The sequence below is a fragment of the Lampetra fluviatilis genome, chromosome 12, assembly GCF_964198595.1.
Source record: "Lampetra fluviatilis chromosome 12, kcLamFluv1.1, whole genome shotgun sequence".
Lineage (NCBI taxonomy): Eukaryota > Metazoa > Chordata > Hyperoartia > Petromyzontiformes > Petromyzontidae > Lampetra > Lampetra fluviatilis.
This window is the reverse complement of record NC_136286.1, coordinates 14,379,070-14,401,486: the sequence shown is the minus strand read 5'-3', so window position 1 is coordinate 14,401,486 and position 22,417 is coordinate 14,379,070. Positions and strand designations below refer to the sequence as shown.

At 52.1% G+C, this 22,417-nt stretch overlaps 1 protein-coding gene across 1 annotated transcript in view; it reads left to right on the top strand.

Annotated features, from left to right (window-relative positions):
- LOC144935275 (zinc metalloproteinase-disintegrin-like MTP4) overlaps positions 1-22,417 on the top strand; it is a 70,987-nt gene that overhangs the window by 36,805 nt on the left and 11,765 nt on the right. The window contains exons 7-16 of the mRNA XM_078861845.1: positions 876-941; positions 4,659-4,730; positions 7,372-7,541; positions 10,311-10,392; positions 11,761-11,909; positions 12,121-12,298; positions 15,789-15,878; positions 19,576-19,771; positions 20,775-20,880; positions 22,327-22,411. Coding sequence (XP_078717971.1) covers positions 876-941; positions 4,659-4,730; positions 7,372-7,541; positions 10,311-10,392; positions 11,761-11,909; positions 12,121-12,298; positions 15,789-15,878; positions 19,576-19,771; positions 20,775-20,880; positions 22,327-22,411 — 1,194 coding nt within the window. The remainder of the gene's footprint in view (positions 1-875; positions 942-4,658; positions 4,731-7,371; positions 7,542-10,310; positions 10,393-11,760; positions 11,910-12,120; positions 12,299-15,788; positions 15,879-19,575; positions 19,772-20,774; positions 20,881-22,326; positions 22,412-22,417) is intronic.

The window sequence follows — 22,417 nt, the reverse complement described above, 5'->3', positions numbered from 1 at the left end:
ATGGTGGTGGTGGTGATGGTGGTAGTGGTGATGGTGGTGGTGATGGTGGTAGTGGTGATGGTGGTGGTGATGGTGGTGGTGGTGATGGTGGTGGTAGTGGTGATGGTGGTGGTGGTGGTGGTGATGGTGGTGGTGATGGTGGTGGTGGTGGTGATGGTGGTGGTGATGGTGGTGGTGATGGTGGTGGTGATGGTGGTGGTGGTGGTAGTGGTGATGGTGGTGATGGTGGTGGTGGTGATGGTGATGGTGGTTGTCGTGCTTCTGTGAGAGCACTTTAGATGGTAGTATCCTGGCTTGCACTCACTTTTGCGCACCAAGGGAAAGGGAATTACAAGAACATAAACAGCATTCTTTTCGGAGACGTTTACAAAACATTTTAAGTTGTTTGTGGCCCTGTGCGGAGCGACAATTGAACTGTTTGAGAACTTGTGCGATTACAGTCGTCTCAGAGAGATGCCAGCGTTGGTTTGAAGTCAGCGCAGGTGTTCGGCAGCGGTAGAGTTTATCTCGTTCAGCGCCACAGTCACCCCTCTTGTGTTCTGAGCTCTTTGTACATTCACCAGGACGACGGATGGGGCATTACGGTGGCATCAGCTTTGTAAAACAAGCACTTTCAGGGAAACTGAAAGCTTTAGAGTTATGGTGGTTGTATGAATACCGTGGTGCCCCTTAAAGAGATCCCACATGCCTCACATTCATCACGTGCCAATGAATGTTACAAGGAGCTTTCCTTGTAAAGGCCACATACCAAAGTATCGACTCTGAGATGCGTATGGAGACGTCATGACGATAAGAGTGGGTGGTTGGTGGGGGTTCTAGTATCCAGACGTATGATTTGCTGATGTTAGTTGGTACCCTGTGTATCGTGTGCACAGGACCCCGCCTGGGTGCTGCAGGACACCAAGTATGTGGAAATGTTCATGGTTGTGGACCACACAAAGGTGAGCTGGAGACACGCACCCCTGGGGCACACGCTCAGTCACACCACAGTCACTCACCCACTCACTCACCACACTGCAGGTCCCAACACCACAGTCACTCACCCACACACTCACCACACTGCAGGTCCCAACAACAGTCACTCACCCACTCACTCACCACACTGCAGGTCCCAACACCACAGTCACTCACCCACTCACTTCCCACACTGCAGGTCCCAACAACAGTCACTCACCCACTCACCACACTGCAGGTCTCAACAACAGTCACTCACCCACTCACTCACCACACTGCAGGTCCCAACACCACAGTCACTCACCCACTCACTCACCACACTGCAGGTCCCTACAACAGTCACTCACCCACTCACTCACCACACTGCAGGTCCCAACAACACAGTCACTCACCCACTCACCACACTGCAGGTCTCAACAACAGTCACTCACCCACTCACTCACCACACTGCAGGTCCCAACAACACATTGCTAGGCTGTAATCACTCCCCACCCACCCCCTCAATGAATTAATTGCTATTATTAAAGTCATTAATCAATTATTTTTGCTCTTGTGCCGCACGTAGACTTTATATTTGCGTGAACTTATAGGGGCTACAATATCAAAACAATAAATAAATGTAAATTTAAAAATAATCAATGTTTACACACATTATTCAATCAATGTGTGTATGGCGAGCATAGCAATCAATTGTAATGAATGATTCATTACGTCCCTACTGGATATGGATCCAGCCCCTTTTCCAGAGCACATGGCAATGCGTTCAGAGCAAGGCGCTTACAAAATCTCGAGCCATTGCAGTTGTGACTAGAGCTATTTTCCTTTTTCTGTCCCAGTTAACCTCAATCATTCCGCTGGCTTGGTGCGGGGTTACATCACTGAATGGCCTGCAGACTGCACTCCAGCAGAAATAGCCCAATTTGGCTGAACCTTTTCATAAAATAAACACACATCATGTGCGTTTTCTTTTTTACCGTTCTCTGTATGTTATACCCATCTCCGTCACGTCCCAATTGTTATGAAGAAAGCGCCACCGCTGTCCTGAACTCCTAACACAACATCCCCCCTAGACGTTTCCCCTGGGTTAATAATAGGCAAACAGTTCGTTAGTCCAAATAAACAACTTCCCCCCTCCCCCCCGCTATAAAAATGTCAGTGCCCTTCCTTGATCTTGAAAAGGCTTGGGCGGCGTCTCGAGACATGGCGGCGTGTAAACATGTTCGCGCTGTTGCGGTGCGGTTTTGCTGCGCAAGCGCGTTTCAAGGGGAAGAGGATGCCCAGCGACTGCGGAGACAGCGCGATGTGCAGGCCCCGCCAAAGTATGCCACGGCCGCCGTGCCAATGTCAAGCGACTGCTTTTCTCACATTTCGTGCATTTGTAACTTTGGAAGTGGGGCCCACGGAACGCCGTGGCCACCGCTCTGCGTTTCACGCGGCTTCATCTGATGTTGCTCCTCCTTCGGCACTCGTCGGCCAACCTTTAGACAGTTCGGCAAGAAAGTTTGGCACACTTACTGTATATTGCCTTGCCTCTTCCGCTGCTGTTTTGACCTCTGCAAACGATTACTTATTTCTCCATCCCATCAATATTTTTAGCATTTTGTGAATGACTTTCCCGAAGCTGCGTGATGATTCTTCTCAGTGGTACCACCGAGTTCTGAGGTTTTGTATCAAAAGCTGGCGGCAAACCCAGCTCTACCAGACCTTCTAGGCCTGTGCATACTGTGGATCTACCATCCTTCATCTGGTGCTGAACCCATGCTGTCTCCCTACCATCCTTCAACTGGTGCTCAACCCATACTGTCTACTTACCGTCCTTCAACTGGTGCTCAACCCATACTGTGTACCTACCATCCCTCAACTAGTGCTGAACCCATGTTGTGTACCTACCGTCCTCTAACTTGTGCCCAGCCCATATTCCTGCGTGGGACTCCCCTTACCACTCAGTCAACTGTAGAGAATAAACTCTTCCTGTCCCTGTGCTTTAGTCAGCATCTTCAACTTCCTCTGCCTGCTCTTGTTAACAATCACTCACTCATAACCCGCCACAAGCCTCGGGCACGGATGCTGGGCACTGGGGTCTTAGCGTCGTGGCCATCAAACTTGATGCCAGTGGTTATTGATGGGTCCCAGGAACCTTCACATTTGTCAGCAAGAAGTGAGAATGTGGATGTAGTAAACATTATTTTTTGTATTTAGGAAGTGCATAACACACGGGGTTGTGAGTATGAAATCCGACTTATTGTGATAGTTTAAAGGGATTTTGACAGACTCACATGAACCACTTTTTTTAGAGAGTAGAGATGTCTGAGTTACCGTTTTGGTCAGAGTTTAACTCTAACAACGCGAACAAGAAAAGAACGTGAGACCTTTGAATAAGAGCTGGCTCAGAAACGTCGCGTGGCCAGGGAGGGTTGTTGGATATAATGCAGGAAGGAAGGAAGGGTCGTGAAGGGCCCGATGCGTGCGTAGGATGGAGGAGGGTGGGTTACTGAGACAGGCGTCGGAGGGGCTCCGATAGGTCAGCGACTGAGGGGAAGACCAAACTCCAGATGGTAGGCGACCGTGAGAATGGCCCTTGAAGGGCGGGTGTCAACTTTACGACAACTGTGATATATAGAGGAAGGAAGCAATGGTGAGGTGTGGTGACATCAAAGACGTTGAACACGATGACCTTTTGACCTCTTGTCTGGAAAGTGTGCAGTGTTTGGACAAACGTGGAACGCTGTGGTTATAGACCGAGTTACCTCATCGCTGTGTTCTGGTTCTCTCGTCTCACGTGACTCGCCCTCAGCTGTGCCCCTCGTTAAACAGCCTGACGGAGCCTCGGCAATTAACACCGAACCTTAACGGTCCTTCAGATACGTTCCGCACGCTTTGAGATGCACTCCTGCGACCGTCTGGAATGCTCTCCCTTCCGATATTAGGAAGCCGCTTGAGCTATGCACTTTTAAATCTAGATTGAAAACTCATTTTATTTCAAACTGCTTTTTTGTGTTTAGTTTGTTGTCTTTTCCCCGCACCTCCGATTAGCACGGTTGGCTATGTACGGTGCGAAAGAAGTTCTACATGCATACGCACGATCTTAAAAATGTCTCGTCTTAATTTCTACATTGTGATTGTTTGTGCGTATCGCACAGTACAGAAGTCGATGCCCTGAGCTCGCGCTCCACGCGTACTCGATGTGCGTGCTGCAAGGCCACGTTGCCTAGTTACAGGAAACGTAATTTGTACAAGACTACATTTTTTACTCTGAAAGCTGCGTGTTGCGGATTTCAGAAAGAAAAACAAATCCACGTTAATTTGTTTTACTTTGTGCAGTCATTTATGAGCGGCCAGGCTAAAGGCCGTCGTACGCATTGGAAAAGTTGAGCAAAGTTTATTGAGGGTGGCTTCCTGCATTCAAAACCCAGCTGAGTGCACTGCAATGGGGTGAAAGCCCTTCAGCCACCATCCTGCCAACTCAGGAATCACAGCTGTCATGTACGGCGTTTCATATTGCTTGAGTGAATGTCTTCTTATGAAATGAAGAAAAAAATAGCAATATATTTTGCAATAAATATCGGCTTATATGGTAATGCGGACCTCTTTTGTCTGGCACTTCATATCATATGTTGTACAAGTTCACCGAAGGAGCAGCTTGTTGCTGTCACGTTTGCCGCGTCTGAGCCGAGCGCCGTGTTGCTGTTGCGTGCTCCCCACAGTACAAGATGCAAAACAGAAGCATGGAGCGGGTCCGACAGCGGATGCTGGAGGCTGCGAACCACATGGACAAGGTACGGTCACCGCTCCACAGTCCGTGTGAGTGTGCAGGTCCAGTTCGGAAGCTCCTGTCCACCACCAGCCAGGGGATAGCGGCTGCCGTAGAGAGATGCACGATATGTATGCAAACGTCTCTTCATGCGCACTCAAGCACCCTTCTCTATGCTTTACGTTAAGAATGGTGCACCACTCTGTAACACGTGGGCCACTAACTTTTGTACCATTCCTCATCGAGTGTACATCCCCACCGAGCTGCGAGAACCAGGGCATGGCGTGAAGCCATCTCCTTCCTCGACTCCGACAATCGTTGGAGCAATGTTTCACAAACTCTACTCCCGCTTACCCCCAAAACTACCGGGCGTGCGTACAACCTGCAGTTGACCTTTGGAAAGCCACGGTCACCGTGCAGAGGTGCCCGAAGCCCCCAAAAACCCAAGTGGCCGGAGACGAGCGGCACTGTCCAGAAAGCCACGTGCTGTGGCCTGCAGTGCTACGGTTGGACACGGTATGGAGGCGTTGAAAGAGTCAGTGTGGCAGACCGAGTCCTCAGCACGGGTGGAAGGAATCAAGGAGTGCAGTTCGTGGGAACGGTAACCACATGCTGCTGTTCCCTTGTGCAGCGTAATGAGTTGCCTGCCACGTGTCTGTCGTCTAATTACTTCGGCTGTTGCTACATTTACCCGCAGAACTGGAGTAGAGTAAATAATGTGAACAAAGTGATCTGATGGTTTTGTTGTGCAGTCATCGGTAACTGCTGAGACTAGCAGCTCAATACATTTCATCATCTGGTTCATCATCACACGACTGCCTGGGATTGAACCCAGGATCTCAGCTGGGCTGTTCCCTGACACAGGATATGATGAAAGCCCTGAGCCTCCCAGCCACTCTGGAAATGTAATGTACATTTATTAGTGGGAGCCAGTCTCCTTACAAGACATCAGCCCTTTGACTAAGAGAGCGTTCGTCTGCCTTTAAGAGCACGCAATCGAGTATAATGGTACATGTTTACGTACAAGGGTCTACAAACATTAGTGCCTCTAAGAGCATGTGTTGGGGCACGAAGGCCCATGTCGCCGTTTAATAAGAGGGCAATTGACTGGTACGGGACAATGTACAAGGCTCGGCCAGTGAGCAATTCCCCCAGGCAAAAGCACACTTGGCACAGTGCGTTGCTCTGTAGTAATTCCCTTCTCGTTTTCTCTCGTCTGCCACCCCACACCCCTCAATCGTCACCAGCCCCCAACCACACATCAAGCCACTGTGGTGCTGCTGTGTGTGTTACTGCTGTGTGTGTCAGTGCTGTGCGTGTCCCTGCCGTGTGTGTTGCTGCTGTGTGCTTCTGTTGAGTGGTTCCGGGTGAACGCATTGAACATTCTTTCACAATCGTACATTGTGCAACACAAGACCGTATTCCTTCTCTCTGAGCCATTTCCTGGCTGAGTGGTAGCATATATTTCGTATTGTGTGGAGGCTTATACTCTTTGCCCACATCATTACTACATCCTTGAGATCCGTGCTGGACGCCGTCCTCGAGGTCTGGATGTTACAGCAACTGAAGCTGAATGGGACTTGCGATGTGTGTCCATCAGTGAACTTCATTCAGAGCTACTGAGAGCCCCACGTGCAAAAAAACTACGGATTTCTATTTTTTTAATATTTGGATGAAGTAGTAGTTCTGTGATATCAACTTCCACCGACCATTCTGTAACATGGCATGGTCCATTGTTGTGCAACACAGCATGGCGCCCATAGCACAGCTGAAATAGAATTGGGAAAAGGCAGAAACACAACATCCAGTGACTACTTCTCATGCCTAGTCTGCCTTGAACTCCAATCTTGTGTAAGTATCCACACCTTCCTTGCTTGTAATGATGTTTAACCTGAACAAGTTCACGTATCATCTGAGTATTAAATGCCGTATATGCATTGACACCTTTCTCTCCCTGTCTGTACAAACACACTCAGCTACGTGGCATTAAATACAACCAACAGCCAGAGATTCGCGTCTATTCCATCTCCAGAATAGCAACGAGAACGTGCCGTCCCACATTGTTGGCCCTGCAGACCGCTCCGTCTCCAGCAGCGCTCGCTTAAAACGAGAAGGGGAAAAAAGCCGGAGCGTTTCGCCCTCTCCGAGTCTCATCAGCACGGCGTGGCCCGCGCACGTTGCGCGTGCGTGCTGCGTGTGCGTGCTGTGTGTGTGTGCTGTGTGTGCGTGCTGCGTGTGCGTGATGCGTGATGCGTGCTGTGCGTGGTGCGTGATGCGTGCTGTGCGTGGTGCGTGATGCGTGCTGTGCGTGGTGCGTGATGCGTGCTGTGCGTGGTGCGTGATGCGTGCTGTGCGTGGTGCGTGATGCGTGCTGTGCGTGGTGCGTGATGCGTGCTGTGCGTGGTGCGTGATGCGTGCTGTGCGTGGTGCGTGATGCGTGCTGTGCGTGGTGCGTGATGCGTGCTGTGCGTGGTGCGTGATGCGTGCTGTGCGTGGTGCGTGATGCGTGCTGTGCGTGGTGCGTGATGCGTGCTGTGCGTGGTGCGTGATGCGTGCTGTGCGTGGTGCGTGATGCGTGCTGTGCGTGGTGCGTGATGCGTGCTGTGCGTGGTGCGTGATGCGTGCTGTGCGTGGTGCGTGATGCGTGCTGTGCGTGGCGGGTGCAGCTGTACCGGCCGCTGCGCGTGCGCGTGGCGCTCGTGGGCCTCGAGGTGTGGAGTGCGGGCGACCGCGCCAACGTCAGCGCGGACGCCAACGCGACGCTCAAGGGCTTCCTGGCGTGGAGGCGCCGCGAGCTGGCCCCGCGCGCCACCCACGACCACGCGCAGCTCGTCACGTGAGGGCCGCGCTGCGAAACGTCGTGCGACGGGGCCGGCATCGAGCGTTTGCGGAGCGCAGCAGCAAGTCGCGAGGCACCGCAGAGTGCTGCATTCGGATTAAAGAATGTTTATTTGTACCGCGGAAGGAATCCGGTTAGCTCTAAAGCTCTTTGTCGCAGATGTCCAGTAGGAGCACGGGGTAAGAGCGTGACAGCAACAAACAATGCAAAAACATGGCATTGGTGCAAAGTACAAGCAAGGTAAACAAATCACCCAAACACAAACAAATGAAACTGAGCCATCGCCATCCTACCAGGCAAAGCCCACTGGGGTATTCGCTTGTTTTTCAGACGCGACCTGGTCATCACAAATGGTAGCAGCGAAACGAAGTGGCCCCATCACATGGACATTGATAACATTGCACAGCACGGCGATGTCACAGCACATGGCAGTGCGGGACTGTGAATGTGCTGCATCGCACAGCGCAGACCTGCGTTGCGTGGCACAGCACGATGTTGCACGGCATTACACACCTGCGATTAGCACGGCTGGCTATGCACGGTGCGAAAGAAGTTCAACATATTCTTTGATTCTGTCGGCAAATCATGTAGATATAACAAATATAAAAATAAAGTGAATACAAATAAAAAAATAATAAAAAATAAGACACGACGTTTCGATCGCAACACAAGCGGTCGTTATCAGGACGACCGCTTGTGTTGCGATCGAAACGTCGTGTCTTATTTATTTTATTTTTTATTATTTTATTATTTTTCTATCTACGTGACTTTATCGAAAGAACCAAAGAATATGAATTCCTGCAGTCACGAAAGTTTTAAGTCAAAATTAAGTTCAACATACATACGCACACACACACACGTGTGGCACTGCGTTGAAGAGTACGTACGCAGTGTACCCACGTTGCGTGGTGTTCAGGATAGACAGTCGTGCCCGTGGCGCCTGACCGGACTAGGCTAGACAAGTAGGAGCGTATTATACATGGCTACAGCTACGTTCATATGTAGCCATAGCTTTATTCTAGAGTATACATGGGATGGCTACCTCTACATGTATCATTGGCTCCGTTTACATGCAGCCTTGCATTGGCATTGTAAGGACCGTGTCTGGGCTTGCCTCCACGAAGCCATGCAGGTACCATGGGCCATCCGTTGTTGCGTCAATACCAGCATTGGGGCGGATTCAGTCGATTAGGCATCAATGGTGAATTACCATTCTGGCTGGCTGGAATCAGTGATGCTTTGCCAAGTTAAGCATAGCCAAAGCTAAGCTAGAATCGTAAAAGATTTTCAATAGAATCTCATTCTATTCCAAGAATCTTCAATGGCAGAATTCCTGTTAGGGTCCCACGTTCAAATGTTCGTTTGAACACGGGAACGGCCCTTGGCATTCCTGTAGGAATTATCCACGGTGGAATTGTAGGCGAGGAATGACTCATGAGGGAATTACCCAGCGTGAAACCTCCGCGGCAATCCAGTGCACAAACATTGGAAAGCTCCCTGCCGGCATTGCTGCTGCTGCTGCTGTTATTTGACCGGGGCCGTTTCCTCTCGTGCGTGTTACACGTGGCCGTTGCGTAGCGTGCATGGCACGCACGCGCGTGCGCTCACGGCCGTGTGTTACGGACTGCGCGTGCAGCCGTCGCAGCGGCGCTCACAATATCCCGGACGCGTCGCGTCGACGGCCACAGAAATTACCGCAATCGGCGTCCTTACCCCACGAGCGCAGGACGTAATCGCAAGGCACCGCCAGCTGAAAGTCATTAGCGTGCATTTCTGTGATTGCGGTTTAAATGTCTCAAGTGGCGTGTTGGTGTTAGCTTTTACAAGCGCAATGACTCATAAGTTGTTTGACAAAAGTCCCGTGCTGTGTTGGGCTCTGGCACTCGTTTATGTTGGTAAAAGTCCTTTTGCGGGGAGGGGGGGGGTGCATGGGGAGGCTTTTCGAAGACAGGCGTTGGAGTGGTGATGGGTCTGTGGCTATTTTGTTGGGCTGATGATATTTGGTTGCCTCGATCATGGGGAATGTATCTGTGGAAACTTATATTTCGCCAACTGTGATTAATGAGTCCATTAAGCATACAAAGTAAATTAGCTCATGACAATGTACGTAACATTGGTATGCATACATACATACATACGTGCGCACATACGGGAACGCTGCTTTTTCCGACGTAATGTTCAGTCAAGGCTGGCCGGTCACTATTTTTGTTGAACTAAATCTTGGAGAGAAATTGTCCACCGATGGAATTGCCCACTGATGAAGCATCGACAAATGTAGTTCCACCTCACGTCACCGCGCGCCTGACCGTGGGGCATAACTTTGAGTCTGCGCGTGCCCACTCACGACCCTACGGTGCTGCTGGAGCCTCTGCCTGCACACCATCGCCCGTGAGCTGCGTGTTTGCTGCTGCACTCCTGTGCCACCAAAGTTAAATTCTTGCCTGATGCACATTCTAATCAGTGGCAATTGACATCTTAAACTCCATAAGGTCGTGGTAATATTCATTGGGTCTTTCGGTAAAGCCACGTGACTTTACCGAAAGACCCAAAGACTATGAATTTCTGCAGTCACGAAAGTTTTAAGTCAAGAAATATAATATTATCAGTCTCCCTGTCAAGTTGTCTATACAAATTGACGCAAGCGCGTTGTTTGCCTGTCCACCTCTTTTTGTTTCTTACCCTTCTAGCTTATTACTGGCAGCCCTTGTCCCTGCAGTCTATAGGCTGAAGCCAATGGCCTTAGCATGTTGCGTCTGTGTGTGTCAGTGGTGTGCAGTTCGAGGGCGTGACGGTGGGGCTGGCGCCAGTGGCTGGCATGTGTGGGCAGAACAGCGGTGCCGTCAGCGAGGTGAGGCCCTCCGCACTGGCGTGATGGCTCACGGCCCGCGGTGTGTCTGCGTGTGCTGCACAATTCAGAAGGCAGAAAAACAGAAAGGCAAGCGGACTGTCCTCTATTCAACACAGGCAATAGCCCCATCGAGGCAGCACGTTTAATTCGGAAGGAATGTCTTAAGTGTTGTGTCAGATCATCAAGTCAGAATGACACTGGGAACTTCCGTGGTCTCAGTGGGCCCGCCCTTGCTTCCAAATTAAGTTCAGAAATGAAATCCCACGTTGCCATCCCACTGTAAAAAACAGAATTGGTTGTGTAATGGGTTGATACTGTCAGCAGTTATTAAAGACTGAAACATAAATCATCGTATAAATGAGGCTTTTTGACTTAATTCGGTATCGCCAACAGTTGAGTTCAGTGCTATCGTGTTGCCGAGCCTGGCGACAGCTGCTTCGTCAGCAGCAGCAGCAGTGCAGAGGGAGGGCCCTGAGGCCACCGGCGACTCTCGCCAGGGGCCCTCATCAGCAGTGCGCCACGCGGTCTGTCGCTGGGCACGTCCACAGAGTCGGGTCACGTGGACCCCGGGCGTGGAGGTCGGCAGCGGATAGACCGTGCCGGGTACGGAGCTTGAAGCGAGGAAGACGAATGGTCGGGGAGGAAGAAGTGGCCCTCGATGTCTAGGGAGGACAGTTCCTCTCGCCACCTTGATCACGTGGACAAGTGCCAGTATGACACCTGGATCACGTCGTTGAGCACCAGTGTAGCACCTTCATAACATCGACAGACGCAACATACCACGTGTGACACAGCCAGTCAAAACCGTCCATCTCGTAACGCCTTGCCTCTTCAGTCATCAATCAAATGAAAGTGTCACGTGTGCTTTATCACGCCAGTCTTATTGCTTGCTAGTGCAATTTTTCCCAACCGAAATACGTGGTCTGACACACAAGATCAATTCCAAATCATATTGGCTTCAAAAACTTACGTGTTAATTTTGTGAGATGTCAGTAGTGATTGTCATGTGGAGAAAAGCGCCACTGCAATGAAAATGTGGAATTTCCATCTCTGGCCGAAGGCCTCCAGCGGAGATGAGCAACACGTAACGCTCACTTGAGAACGGAGACAATGTGACTTGACGTTTGACTCGGGCCTACCTTAAAGAGCAGGGCACCGAATAGGGGCATCGATGTTGCAGATGTTTCAGTGGGATTTTATGTGTGCATCGTTTTTATTTCCCATTAAAAAGACACGAGACTTCCCTCTTGTGCCCACGCCATAGCCTCAGGTGTACCGTTGCCTACTTGAGCTGAGCATCACGCTAAAGTGCAGAGCGCCTCCGCGTCTCCGTGGCTACAGAAGGCACAATGTCCGTGCGGCGAGCAGGACCACAGCTACAACGTGCTGGGCCTGGCGTCCACCATGGCCCACGAGATGGGCCACAACCTCGGCATGAGCCACGACTCGACGGAGCGCCGCTGCCACTGCGAGGCGACGGAGGAGCAGGGAGGCTGCGTGCTCGCGCCGCGGCTCAAGTCAGTTGACGCGCGGCGCACGCGCTCGCTCGCAGCACGAGTGTACACAGCACGCACGCGTCACGAGCACACGCTGACAGAATGAGTGTACGCTTCACGCACACATCACTAGCACACACGCGCACACATCACGTGTGCACACGTCACCCGTGCCACACGTCACGCGAGTGATGTTATCATAAATGATCCACGTGTGTGTGTGTGTGTGCAGGCACGGCTTCCCCGTGGGTTTCAGCAGCTGCAGTGTGCAGGACCTGCATGGCTTCCTGCAGGCCGGTGGGGGGCCCTGTCTCTACAACGAGCCCCTCCCGGACGCGCTCTATGGGGGGCCCGTGTGCGGAAACCTCTTCCTGGAGCCCGGGGAGACCTGTGACTGCGGCACGGTCGAGGTATGTACTTATGTGTGTACGTGCGTACGTTGAACTTCTTTCGCACCGTACGTAGCCAACCTTGCTAATCGGAGGTGCGAGAGGAAGGACAACAAACTAACACACAAAACGCAGTTTCAAAAAATTGTAATTCTTCAATCTCGCAGTGAAGCTTTCATCGTTAAAACGGTGGCGGCATCGGCACCGTTATTTCAGACTTTCAGATGTTCCACGCCAATCCAACATACAATGTCAAGAGGTCATCACGCCCAATTGCATTCCTGACAAAACTCGTGACCTCCGAGGCTTGCTCTTACGATGTCCCATCATCTGGCCTTTGGGTTTATCCCTTGGTTAGGCTACAAAACCACACTTGGGAGTGATATTGGTAACTATGATTATTGTAACAACAATAATATCCATATTCAGTACCATTTTCCCCATCATAATTTATCTTCAAAGGCACAGGCATAGCCATCGTCATTGTCATCACCATCGTGTCTACAGTTATCATTAACATCTATAACATCATCATCATCATCTCCAGTCTTCATTATCTCATCAAGAAAAGGTCTTAAACTCAACTAGAGCCACATTTGCAACTGTGACATGCAACTGTGTGATATGTAACAATGTATTGTAACTACGATTTGACAGCTGGGAATTTGCAAGTGCAATCTATGCTTCGTATAATTTTTTGTTACTTATCGGGTTTACTTATTTTTCTATACTCTGTTTTGTTCGCGTTTGCGTGTGATTGTCTGATGTATCTCACCACGTCACTGCCTCCGTAACTTATCTGCATTGCCGACCCCGGCTTGCGCTTGACACCTGCAACAGCGAGCTGCTTCAGAGCTCACCGGGCCCTCCCAGTTTAAATCAAACGCCTCTGTCCATCTCCTCGACCACCATTACCGTCGCCATAACCACGATCGCAGTCGGCGTCAATCCCCAACGGACCGTCATCTTCGAAATCGCGACCGTTCCCCTGCCCTTACTCACCGGTGGCGTGCTGAAAGCCGATACCGTGATGAACGACCTTCGATATTTCATCCGCGCCGCTCTCCGCTTGCCACGGGCCGTATATCGCGCCGTGGCACCGCGTGCACGACCTCCCTGCGGGCACAACCACGCAGTTCATCGCCAGCGCCAGACAACTTTGTTAATGGGAGTGCCGCGCTGTTCACTCTGCACGTTGAAGGGTGTCTCCCCGTGCAAGGTGAGGCCGCCTGAGTTACAGCCGTTGCTGGGACCGCCACCACCCACTGCCCTCCAGTACGTTTGTTTCTTGTCAGTATTAATCTTGGTAATGGATTTTTTTCCCCAATGTATTTATGGAAACTCACTAAAAGTGTTACGCCCCGTTAATCTGTGTGGTGGGGGATGCAGACGACTTACAATCGGCAGGTCTACGGTTCGATCTCCCTGGTCAGCACTGCGGAGACGAGAGGGTGGCCGGGCGTGGTACCGGCCACACCACCCTCTCGTGCGCCGTGCTCACCTTCTTCATAGGTGCTCGCTGACAGCACTTGCTCCAACAGCCTGTATAGGCTGCAGGGGGGATCTTTGTCTTTGGGGTGGTCTGCCCATCACATTTACTTTTTTTGCCATGATGATTAGAATCTAAACTTGGCCTAGTTTAACTCAGTCTAAAATAAGTATTTGGTGCAGGATAGGCAGCATTAGCCTTAAGGAAATAAGGGTCGGCACGACATGATGTTGACAATACCTTTGTATCTACGTATGTTGAACCTCTTTCGCACCGTACGTAGCCAACCGTGCTACCTGTTTACTCGTCTTGATATGTGCTTGCTGACTTGCACCGATATTCTACAATTATGTGCGTGTATACGCTTCCATATGCGCGGCTGTAACCCGTGGATGCCGTTCATCATCGTCAGTCGTCAACACTCTGAGCCTTCCTCGGCTGACCACTCTCACCCAGCAGCGGCCGAGTTAACGGTGCCCTCCGCGTGGCAGCGCGGCGTCCGTGGTGCGCGAGAGCGATCGAGACGTGAGCTCACGATGCCAACCCCGCCGCCACCTCCTGCACAGGGGCGGGCGCCCATCCGTCACGAGCACGAGCGGCGGCAGCGCCTGAAATCTCATTCCGCTAAAAGCCGCTGTCAGACGCTATGGATCGCACCGTCTGGTTATTTTAGATTGCGTGGTTTTTTTTTATTCCGTTTCATTATTTGATTATTTTTTCCCCATTTGGAGTTAACGAAGTTATGGGCGAGAGGGCCTCGTGACAAATGAGCGGTCGGAGGAGCTTGAGGAATAAAGGACGCACGAAAGTTGCGTGCGGCCGTTTGTGCGCCGCTTTGTAGAACGATGGGCAGAGTCACAAAGTGGGCGAGATCGATGCGTCCGCAGAGGCAGGGCGTGCCCCACTCCCTGGCGCTACGCCTGCAGCGGGAGACTTCACGGTGCGCTCAGGTCTCAGCGAACGCATTCTCTATTCTCACACAATCAAAGGAGGACATAGACCCCCCCCCCCCCCACGTCGACTTGTGGAAGCGCCTGCTCTCCGCGAGCGCCTCGTAACGAGGAGTGCTGCCAGCCAACATTACGTCACGATCCCCCATTGCCAGCGATATTGCTTTTGCAGCTCCGTTGGAGAAATGACTTTGAATGGGCTGAAGTTGCAAAGGGTGGAATGCGAATGTGATTAAATGGTTTGTGAAATGAAAATGGGATCACGTTTAGATTGCAGTGTGTGTTTTGAAAAGTAACATCCCTCACCAAAACGATCTTCCACCACGAGCAGAAACAAGCGGCACTCCTAATGCCTGCCCGGTACCCCAAGGAGGTAGTGTGGTTGGTACGATGCTTGGCCTCCTTTGTCTCACCGGCACCGATGTTGATCGCACTACCACACCAGGTCATCATTTTAGACTGAGTGAAGCTAGAGGAGGCACGAGCCAAGTCCAGACACCAGACTTGCGTTGCACAATCACGCCAACAATCGTCATACGTGCACTGCCAGGATCACGGTTCAGTGTTAACCACTGCAACACCGCTCCCACACATGCATACAAAAAAGACAAAGATCGCCCGTGTAGCCTCAAACAGACTCGGGGCAAGTGCGGTGAGTGAGTAGCACCGATGAACGCCGGCATGGCACACGGAAGGGGTGGGTGGCCAGCACCACGCCCTGTTGCCTTCATCTCCCCAGTGGCGATGTTTACGCATCGCACCATATACTCGTTTAAGGCTGAGTCGACCTGGGGGATGCCAAGGAACAGTTATTGGTCACGAGCGGGAATCGAACCGGGGTCGCCGGGTTCGTAGCGCAGCACGCTAACCGCCGCATTTCCACTCCCCGCTGCCGCATTGCACTTACGGCCACAGATGCACATTGCATACGAGCTGTGGCGCATGGGCGTGTGCTCATGTTTTATTGAGCGTTTTCCCGTGTGCGTGTGTGCGTGTGTGTGTGCGTGTGTGTGCGTGTGTGTGTGCGTGTGTGTGTGCGTGTGTGTATGTGTGCGTGCGTGCGTGCGTGCAGGAGTGCGACAACCCGTGCTGTAACGCTACGACGTGTCAGCTGGTGAGCGGGGCGCGGTGTGCTCACGGAGCGTGCTGCTCGCACTGCCAGGTGAGCTGCTCCCCTCGCACGCTCGTTCCATGGCTCTCTCAGTCGCACGCTCGCTCGCTCTCTCATTCGCACGCACGCCACCGCGCGCTCCTGCCCGCAGCATCAGCGGAACCCTGCAAATGCCCTTCTGGTCAGGAGCTGGCGATGGGAATACTTACGGGGGCAACCCGTACATCTGTTTTTTCCAAAGCAGTATTTTTGGGTTTTACTAAAATATTTAAATGCACACGAGACTCCAAGGGCACAACCGGTGAAAAAAGCAAACAAGCGCAAATAAAAACCATCCGTTCAATCAAAGTGTGCCATCGGTGTAAATGTAAGATTCATTTGATTGTGGACAATTGTGGACAGCATGCTAAATACTTTCTTTCATATATTGCCCATGATTGAAGATATATACGAAATACGAAAAGTGTGTGTGTATATATATAAAACAAAAATCAAACACATTATGAACGCGGGTGGAGCTTCACGCGTTCATTTCAAGTGTCGCGCACGTTCTGAGCTCGCGTGTTGGGTCTGCAGCAGAAACCGCTCTGCGATTGCATCAAGGGGCATCTGTTAGAGTCTGCGGCGACCAAATGCTTTACGTACATTCAATACATTCAGTCTGTCGGAGGGCTCCCTCGACCCCCCCCCATCGTGTAGAGCCGACGCATCCGCAGATTTCCACCAGCGGAACGTCAGAAACAGAAGGCACACACACACACATTCACACACTCACACACACACTCACACACTCACACACACTCACACACACACTCACACACTCACACACACACTCACACACTCACACACACACTCACACACACACTCACACATACTCACACACACTCACTCACACACACATTCACATACACACTCACACACACTCACACACTCACACACATTCACGCACACTCACACACACATTCACACTCACACACACACACTCACACCCTCACACACACATTCACACACTCACAGGCACAACGGCCTCGCACAGTCTCTCTCACACGCAGCAGGCTCCCGCTGCGGGTAGCGGGAAGGTTACTGCTGCACGCTCCCCTGTGTCGCACCATCTGCTAAACTAATCGCAATAAGCGGCGTATCCTTCACTAGCATCAGCTTCGCGCTTCTCGATCAATGCCACTCCACACAAAGCCCGGCAAGCACCACGCCACACAATGGGCCGCATTGTGTGTATGTTGAACTTTTTTCGCACCGTACGTAGCCAACCGTGCTAATCGGAGGTGCGGGGGAAAGACAACGAACTACACACGGCAAGAGGTCCAGCTATTCCTTCATGCGGTTCACGAACAGCCCTTGCCGCAACGGTGTACAGATGTTACACGTGTGTCCCCGTAGTTATGCTGATATTATGCACACTGCATGTGATTGGCTATCGATGGGTGAACTCTCATCAATCTTTACGTCTGCCGCTTTACTCACTCTCATCGATGTCAGCGATCCTTGCCTGTTCCCATGCGCGTCACCACTCATGCACACCATGCAGTCAGCAAAGACAAAGATCCCCCGGATAGCCTTGACAGACTTTTGGGGCAAGTGCTGTTAGCGAGCAGCACGTCTGAAGGCCGATACTGCACACGACGGGGTGGGTGGCCAGCACCACGCCCGACCACCTTTGTGTCTCCAGTAGCGATGTTTACACAACGCACCAGGTACACAACGCACCAGGTACTCGTTTGAGTCGACCAACACACACACAGTAACACACCATGCGGCCAACACACACACGAGCACACAGCGACACGCACCAACACTCATACACGCCATGCAGTCGAATGTCACCTGGCTTTCTTCAGCCGCTGTTACCGAGACTTCCCCACACGTCCGCACGACACGGTGTGAAAGCCTGAAAGAAAGGGCTTGCGTGCATGTTCAGCTGTGCACCTCCTTGCGTTATGCTGCATGCGCCAATGCTGTATATGCGCCAATGCTGTATATGCACCAATGCTGTATATGCACGCGTGTGCGCGCACTCATGCACGCGTGTGCGCGCACTCATGCACGCGTGTGCGCGCACTCACACACGCGTGCGCCTTGCTGCGTGTGCGTGATGGGACCTCGGTCGGGGGCACAATTTGTCCGGCTTCCCTGGGGGGGGGGTCGCCCCCCAGTTGTGACCCCCCCCCCCTTTCCCCGCACCTCAAGGGGGTGCCCACAAATGCTGCTCCCGCTTCCCCGCGCGGCCGTCCCGCGCACGTGGCATGTGTGCAAATATTTAGAAAACCCGCGAGCAGAATGCCCGTTTTTGTTGCTGCTAGCGGGCAAAAAAAAAACGTTAACAACGACTCCCTAGAAATGTCTGCAGGATTCCATCATTATTGAATTTAAATGAACAGAAGAGTCCAGTGTGGTGCTGCCAAGTCGCGGCACGACCAGGCGGTGTGCCGCGCGGCAGGGGAAGCGACCGTCCCGGCGGTAGTGGTGAGGGGCGCGGGGCTTGGGGCTGCTTCCCGATCTCTGCGCTCAGCCATCGAGAGGATCATCTTCGTGGCAGCGACCCACCCGCCGCTCCTTCCCCTGCGCTGACTTGGCCTAGCGCAGACAAAGCCCCTCGGCTCTTCAGGGAACAGAATGTGCAGGGCTGGGGCAACCTCGCGAGAGGCACAGAGCCTGCCTGGGTTGTCGTGGTTCCACGCTGTCGTATGGCGGCAACAGAAGCTGCATGTCAAGGTCTTCTAGACACGAAGAGGGCTTACAGGGGAGAGTTTCTGTAGTTTGGCGATGGCATCTTTGTAGTGGTAATAGCCCACAATGTAGTTTATTAAAATGCTGGAAAACCAGCCCTCAAAGCAAACCTCGATTTTGCGAAGGGGATTCCTATGCCACATCAGTATATGCAAATAAATTGGAATATCAGGATGCTCTGCATATAATAATATTATTATGCATGTGCACGTGTGTGCCTTACCGCATGCGTGCGATGTTTAAACCATCACAGATTTAGCCACAAGAGGACTCGACTGTACAAAAATACACAAATGCTCATAGTTATGGTTATACGTAGACACACACACACACGTGAACACACACGTTGACACAAAGAGATATAGCCTTAACAGACTGTTGGGGCAAGTGCTGTTAGCGAGCGCCTATGAAGGCCGGCACGGCACACGAGGGGGTGGGTGGTTAGCACCACGCCTGGCCGCCTTTGTATTTCTGTCCACGCAAGTGTGGGTCGGTGCTCACCCATTTCCAGCCCTGAGTCAATTCCATATTCATATGGCAGAGGTCAGTCTCCCCAGGATGATCATGTGTTACTTCCCACCAAAGTAGTGGTCTCATAGCAATGCTGCTACCATGATTTATTGCAGCGTGTCCTAGGCGTGCCTTCCCACCCGTCACAGTGACCTGATAGAGAAAATTAACACGAAGCAAAAACTACATGTCCATCCAAGCATGCGAGTATGTGAATTCATCAACATCGTGTGCTTGTGCCCATGTGTGCTTGGGTTCAATCACCGGCCAGCGTCAAGTAGCATATGACCCGGTTCTGGGCATCCCTTAGGTCAACTCAGCCTCAAACGAGTACCTGGTTTGCGCGCGTGAATGTCCGCGCTAGTTCTGGGGGCCACGCCACCTACCCCTCTCGTGGGGGCCGCGCCGGCTCGCGCACTGCGCCCCCAGGGTGTGCGCGCGCACTGCGTGGGGCGGCCGCGTCTCTGAGCGAGTGCCGCGGTGCGTTGCGCAGGTAGCGGCCGCGGGCGTGCGGTGCCGCGAGCGCATGCACGAGTGCGACCTGCCCGAGCTGTGCGACGGCCGCTCTGCCCGCTGCCCCGACAACCTCTACCTGCTGGACGGGCACCCGTGCCGCGGCGGGGCCGCCTACTGCTACGGGGGCCTGTGCCCCACCCTGGACGCGCAGTGCGCCAGCCTGTGGGGCAAAGGTGCTTGCGTGCGCCCACATGCACACACGCACGTGCGCACACGCGCATGCACGTGCGCACGCACACACACGAGCGTGTTGCTTGATGATCACTCGAGTCACTCGCTCTCCGTGCGGTCAGTCACCGCTTTATCGTTCTGACCCCGTGCCCCTACTGGACATCTGTGGACAAAGAGCTTTATAGCTCATCGGATTCCAACAGTATGAGTAAATAATTCTGATTCTCATACTGCTCTTCTATCGCTGGTACCGTGGTAACTGTAGTCGTGATCTTCACCCGTGTTGAGGACTCGGTCGATCAGACTCAAAGTTTCCTCTTATCCACATTTTGTTCAACCACCAGAGGTCAAAACACGAATCTCTTTCGGACTCTCTTTTCACGCTGCTCAACTTTGGAGTTCCCTCTCATCGTCTCTTTCCCAGGTTCTTGTAACCTCGCTCTTATCTATTACGACTTTAACAGCGCTGTTTGTTGCTGGTCGTTTGGTGTTTTGGCTCTTTGGGCCTGCACTCAGGCACCGTGATGAAAAAAGATACGTGGAGGAGAACGGAAATTTCCATTACTCTAAAATCTCTGCGTGGTCATTGTAGCAATATTCATAACGACGCTAGAGCGGCTGGTGGTCTGTGATAATCAGGTTTCCCAGCCACCTAGAATCTGCAGTGCGTCATATTTTGCTTGTGTATGTATAGGTGTGGAGAGTGGAAGTGTAGTGCTTAGCACGCTGGGGACCCGAATTCGACTCTCACTCAGCTAATATCGGTGACAAATATCCGAGTGGACCTCCCCTAGGTCGACTCAGCCTGAAATGAATACCTGGTGCGGTGTGTAAACATCAGCACTGGAGAAACAAAAGCGGCCGGGCGGACGTGGTACTTACTACCCACCGCCTTCGTGTGCCTTGCCGGCCTTCGAAGGTGCTCGCTAACAGCACTTGCCCCAACGCTCTGTTAAGACTACATGGGGGATCTTTGTCTTTGTTGCTTTGTGTGTGGCCAAACAGGAGCCTCACGGGCGCCCGACGTCTGCTACTTCCTGGGAAACCAGCGTCAGGACAAGTTCGGGAACTGTGGGCGCACCGAGCACGGCTTTGTGACCTGCGACCCAGGGTGAGGTCCTTCACTCTCCGTGAATATCCAGGGCCCCCCGGGTGACTGCTCGTGTAGGCGGCGCGTCGGCCCGTCGACGGCACGCTCACCTCCGGAGCCACTTTGCAAATGCACAGTCAACGGTCGCATGGCAGTGCCCAGTAATGTTGCAGAGGGCATTACGATCGTGTGCCGATTCAAGAGCCGAATGGCTCACAGGGCTATACATAATAAATTAACTTGAAATAAATTAACTTGAACTTGAGACATTTTCAATTATCATTACAAGTGTGCTATCGGCATTGTGTCACGGGATGAAAGCAATTGTATCCGGAGCATTGACGGTGAGCGGTGTAACTTCTTATCGTGTCGGCGATTGGTCCCAAAAGGTGATATCACCGCTGTCTTTTGGAGTTGAATAACACAAATTAAATAACACATACAATGGAATGCTATGGTTTTATTATGACGTCATTGGTGATCAAGCCAAGACCATCACTCCGTACACTAGGGGACATGGGTTTCGTCATGGGTACCTGAAACTCGAATTATAACCAAGGATTAAGCAGTTTAGCTTATAGCTTTGATTTAAGTACCAAGCTAGTTTGTGCTGTCTGCTGTAAAGCAGAAAACAAAGACCTTGTGCCATTATTCACAAGAGTAGAGGAGGTTTCCAGCACAACATCTGTGCGCGAGAACAAGATGATGCAGAATATTTCCGAGTTTCGTGGACCACCGTAGCCTGCCTAAGGAGTCATTGCAAACTGTCGAGTTTAAAGAGTTTGATGGTAACCTCCTGAGCTGACATGCACAGCTGCCTTGCTTTTCCATAATGCTGAGAAGCCTGAATGTTTGCATGTTGGCATGAGTTCAATCAGATGGCTACGGTGGCAATGGGAAGGTCGTGAGTTCAAATCCCAAAGTAGCCCATCGTGCTTCCAGAATCGATTGACTGAGATTCACTCAGCAGAATAGTCAATGAGTAGTTTCTCCTCTGGAGCGACTTGGCCCCGCATGAACCTTTTGCCGTTACGAGGCGTCTGCGAGTTGCTGGGTGGGTGTCCCGTTCACCGCTGAATCTCGGAACGCACAAGCAGCTCAGCGCCGCTGTCGTTAAAGACATTGTACTCACCGCGGAGAATCGTAGCGAGATGGACCAAACTCTATGATAGCTGGCGCCAAACTGTGGTCACACGTCCTCCCGCATGGCCTTGCTGAAGCCTCAGTAAGGATGAAGTTACTTTGTTTTTTCTTCCGATTCCGTTCCAATGAAGTACACGTACGTCATCGGATCGGGAAAGGGTTCACAACGCTGAACTCTCACCGCCGGCTCGGTGCCGCCAACGAAAAGCGAGCACCACCCCCCCCCACGCCCGTCTGAGCGAGGCGGCCGCTTTGACGTCGAAACCCTTGCCTCGTCGCGTTTGACGAAGGCGCCGCTTGACCACGCTGCCGTGTGCCTGCCAGGGACGTGCTCTGCGGGCAGACGCACTGCGTCGGGGGCAACAAGCACCCGGTCACGGGCGTGACGTACACGCTCACGTTCGGGCCCGTGCGC